This window comes from Telopea speciosissima, chromosome 4, assembly GCF_018873765.1.
Source record: "Telopea speciosissima isolate NSW1024214 ecotype Mountain lineage chromosome 4, Tspe_v1, whole genome shotgun sequence".
Classification (NCBI taxonomy): Eukaryota; Viridiplantae; Streptophyta; class Magnoliopsida; order Proteales; family Proteaceae; genus Telopea; species Telopea speciosissima.
The window spans coordinates 46156372-46159636 of NC_057919.1; the positions used below are offsets into that span (position 1 = coordinate 46156372).

The 3265-nt window shown below is 36.2% G+C and overlaps 1 protein-coding gene across 1 annotated transcript; it reads right to left on the bottom strand.

The window, feature by feature from the left end:
- Positions 1–279: 279 nt before the first annotated feature.
- LOC122659342 lies at positions 280–1440 on the bottom strand. Its single transcript, XM_043854464.1, has 3 exons — positions 1270–1440; positions 1131–1164; positions 280–1037 (listed from the first exon to the last, which is right to left on the bottom strand). Exons 1-3 carry the CDS (start codon positions 1438–1440, stop codon positions 280–282), a joined length of 963 nt encoding a protein of 320 aa, XP_043710399.1.
- Between the last annotated feature and the right edge of the window lie 1825 nt (positions 1441–3265).

Genomic DNA, 3265 nt, shown 5'->3' on the forward strand with positions numbered 1-3265 from the left:
GCTGCCCTTTTCCTTTCATTTTTGGCTGTCATTCTTGCTCTTTTCTTGGCTTGATTAGTCATAGGAGTTGTAGCAGAGGCTTGAGATCTGGTCACTCTTTGAGAGACATTCACAGTAGCACTCCTTTAGGTTATCTATAAAAAGGTTTTACCAAGTAAGTGATCAAATCCATAGCCAGATTTATTTGAATGAAAATTACAAAAAAATTAGGATTTGTTGATCAATGATTACCTAACTAGCTGTTGGTCCCTGTTGGCAACCCCTACTATTATGACCCACTTATTTGCAATGACCACATCTAACAGACTGATTTTTTCTCCTAAACTCTGTACGGTCAGGCTCACCCGGTTCCCGTCTCCTGTTTCTTCGAGGTCTACCTGGCTGCCTCTTCAATTTAGGAGGTTGGAGAACACCATTTAGCATAGATGTATTAACTGTGAACTGTTTCAGATCTGGCATAGATAAAATTATCTCCCTGTATGCAAGCTGGAGTTTATCTACACTGTAATAGAAGTCACAGAAATCTTCTGGTTCTCTCCTCTGCTCTCGAATGCATGCTGCTGCATGCTTATAAGGGATTCCTGAAATCCTCCAAACTCCACAATCACAATGTTGAGTGCTTAAATTGACTGTAAATCTTGTACTTCCATCGGTGACTTCATACTGATTTTCTCCAGCAAATTGGGCGTGACAAAACCTTGCATCACTCACAATCAATTTCAGCTTCTTCTTCACAGATGGTGTTACCTTCCCTTCAACAGAGAAAGCAAAGATATACTTTTTCCATAGTCTAATCATCAAATTTTCCCTAATATCATCAATTAGGCTTAGAATAGTCTTGTTTCTCATTGGCCCTATCCAACTGTTGAAAGACTCTATCATGTTATTAGTAACATGATCACATTTTGCCCCAGTGTCAAAAGCATGTCTGGACCATGTACTAGGGGGATTCCTAAGCAACCAATCATGTGCTTCTACATTAGTGTCTTTCATCTTTTCAATTGCTCTCTCATAAACCCATGCAGAGCTTGCTTGTGCTGCTTTCCAAAATAGTGATTTCAATAACAATCCAGGAAAGGAAACTTTGAAATTACTTTAGAGATGCCTACAGCAAGTTCTATGGTGAGCACCTGGAAATATACTGCTGATAGCATGTATAAGACCCTACAAAAGACAAAGATATAAAATAATTTAGAGTATGTAATATTTAGTTGAATATGTAATGTAAGATTAAATATAAAAAAGAAAGGTAGTTTTTGAAAAACATACCTTTAGCTTGTCTGTCATAAATGTTAGGTTCATGAAATCCATAGAACCCTGCAGTGCATCAGTGAGATTGTACAGAAAAAACTCCCAAGTTGCTGTGTTCTCTACTTCAACAATAGCTAATGCAAGGGCAAACAAGCAATTGTTCCCATCAACAGAGACAGCAGACAACATAATTCCACCATATCTTCCCTTCAGATGACATCCATCTAGACCTATAAAAGGTCTACATCCACTCACAAACCCCTTCTAACAAGCATCCAAACAAACAAACAATCTCTAGAAAGTTGGGTCTTCATTGAAGTCATGCCTTACTTCTGGATGCAACAAAACTACTGAACTAGGATTTTTGTTTAACATCTTACAATATGCTAGCAATTTGGAGTATGTAGCTATATAATTACCCCAATGCTCTCCCTTGGCAATTTGTTTTGCTCTATAACACTGTAGCTTATGTACTACAACTCCAAATTGTTCTTGTATGGATGTCATCATACTCTTAATTGTCATGTCAGGCTCTTCTCTAAGCCTGGTTGAAAGTACTTTTGTTATCCAACCAGATGTTACATTGGAATTAGAAGATACGGTTGCACATGAATGGACTGGTCCTATTGACTTGATCATGAAGGTTACTCCATCACTAGTAAGTGATGCATGTATCCTCCATGGGCATCCATCAGAAGCACATATTGTTGTGACCCTCTTCCTCTCATTCTTCAATCTCAAAATATTAAAGCCACCTTTTATTGTAAATTGTTGAAGGGCAGATCTAAATTGTTTGATATCTTCAAACACTGAATGTAAGTTAAAATCTTTACCTCCATCAACAATACCTATGTTATCATCTACCATATCCCACTCATCCAAGTTGTCATCCAACTCCTCATCTACATTCAAACCTTCAATCCCTTCATTCCCTTCATCAACAAATGCCTCATCATTGTCATTTGATGTATCATCACCTGTATTGTCAATTTCTAACTCTCCATTATATTCAGAATTCATATCCTCATTATTATATCCAAAATTAGATTCTTCTTTAACAGTGATAGTAGTTGGCATTGATGAGTCTGATATAATCCTCTCATCAATATCACTAGCACAAGCCCTACTACCAGAATTACCACCACCCCTTCTAATAGGGCGTTTCCCAACTCTACTAGATCCAGCTGTACCCCTTGGATCTCTTGTTCTTGAAATCACTTCACCTGAAAAACCATTGACCTTATATATTTCTGTGGGGCTTGGGCCAACTTTCATATCATATACAAAGAATTTGACCACATCCACATCCTTACACAATCTAAATATTGTCATGATATTCCGATCAGAGGCAATGTCCATATCTTCTGAGGGGTCAGGTAATATACATTTAATAGAGAAATTGACATCATACCCAACCAGTGCATCATCCCTGACAATCGTATTGTATATATCTGACACCATATCCAAGTACCCATACTTGTCTGGGTCTACTAACTTTTCACTTGTTATCCCTTCATAATAATATATCAACCTTATCCACTTTGCTATACTCATTTCTTATACTCTGAAACAACACATAGAAAGCAAACAAAGAAAATAAAAAAAATATAAAAAGAAAGTTAACAACTCTAATCACAACATGAATGAATCATATTCTTCAAGATATTAACAATTCTAATCACATTTATTCTATTTCAGATAATTAATATGAAAACTTTATGTGATACCAATAAGAAGTGCAAAGTCCATGTATGAAATTTAATGGAATGCTTATATTTCTAACTATGACTGTTATGTGAAGTCTATAATGATACCAACAAGAAGTGTTTGGACCTCTCACATGGATCATTATAATAGAAGATCGAGCCAAATCTCTTCTTATTGATCTGATTATTGTTATTTATTTCAACTTTCGAAGTGCTGGTTTAAGGGCACCATGAATAGTATACATAAGATCCTTAAGCTTTAAATCCCAAGTGTATTATGTACTCATACTGAAGAAAATGGAGAAGAT